Raw genomic sequence first — 806 nt, 5'->3', positions numbered from 1 at the left:
CATCTAGAATGGTACTAGACTCACCCAGAACTGTACAACCCACCTGTAGCTTCTACTGATCCAGTTAATTCACCCAACATCTAGAATGGTAATAGACTCACCCAGAACTGTACAACCCACCTGTAGCTTCTATCGGTGTGAAGAGCTGATACCAATTCTGTATAATGGATATCAAAGCATCCAAACCAACTTCAGTCGCACAAGTGACAAGCCAACGGACCATTTCTCTTCGCCGCCAGTTCAATGAGGAAAGGGTCATTCTCATTACCTGTGAAGAAAAATTACATTTTTTATACGTGTTTCTTTATTGTTTTGTCTTAAGAAATTAAAACATAAAAGTAAGAAACATGGCACACACACAACAGTTGCTAAAAATGGCTTGGTTTGATATGGATGAAAAAGAATACAACCTGTCTACAAGATTATAACATCTGTGTCGTATCTATGCCTTCAATACTGCAACTAAATGTGTAACTCATTTGTTGAAAGGTGAATTAAACTAAGGACTAAGCTGAGAAGTAAAGCACTGATGAATACCTGAAGTCCTAGTTCAAATGCTGCATTTAGTAGAGTTGAATGCCTTGGTGCACCATCAGGGGGCACTGCTATCCTAAATGCATCCTGAGCAAGCTTGAAAAGCTGAGACGAACTATGAATATTTCTCTGGGCTGACTTGAGAACGGTCCGTAGACGTATAATATCACCTGAAACAGTAATAAAACATATTAACATTACTTTCTTATTACAAGTAACCAGATGATGTTATCACTGGCTTTAATAAAACGTATTAACATTACTTTCTTACT

At 37.7% G+C, this 806-nt stretch overlaps 1 protein-coding gene across 1 annotated transcript; it reads right to left on the bottom strand.

The window, feature by feature from the left end:
- Positions 1–8: 8 nt before the first annotated feature.
- On the bottom strand, positions 9–732 carry LOC111084755 (zinc finger SWIM domain-containing protein 5-like). The gene is made up of 2 exons (XM_022381327.1): positions 538–732; positions 9–268 (listed from the first exon to the last, which is right to left on the bottom strand). Exons 1-2 carry the CDS (start codon positions 730–732, stop codon positions 98–100), a joined length of 366 nt encoding a protein of 121 aa, XP_022237035.1. The 3' UTR covers positions 9–97.
- Between the last annotated feature and the right edge of the window lie 74 nt (positions 733–806).

Source organism: Limulus polyphemus, unplaced genomic scaffold (genome assembly GCF_000517525.1).
Source record: "Limulus polyphemus unplaced genomic scaffold, Limulus_polyphemus-2.1.2 Scaffold113977, whole genome shotgun sequence".
Lineage (NCBI taxonomy): Eukaryota > Metazoa > Arthropoda > Merostomata > Xiphosura > Limulidae > Limulus > Limulus polyphemus.
Note: the sequence above shows the minus strand (reverse complement) of the source record. Positions and strands in the feature narration are given on the sequence as shown.

Excerpts from the sequence above, each read along its gene's own strand:
- LOC111084755 (XM_022381327.1), bottom strand. The coding sequence starts at position 732 with ATGTTAATATGTTTTATTACTGTTTCAGGTGATATTATACGTCTACGG. Across the intron at positions 269-537 it reads CATTTGAACTAGGACTTCAG|GTAATGAGAATGACCCTTTC; the intron begins GTATTCATCAGT and ends TTTTCTTCACAG.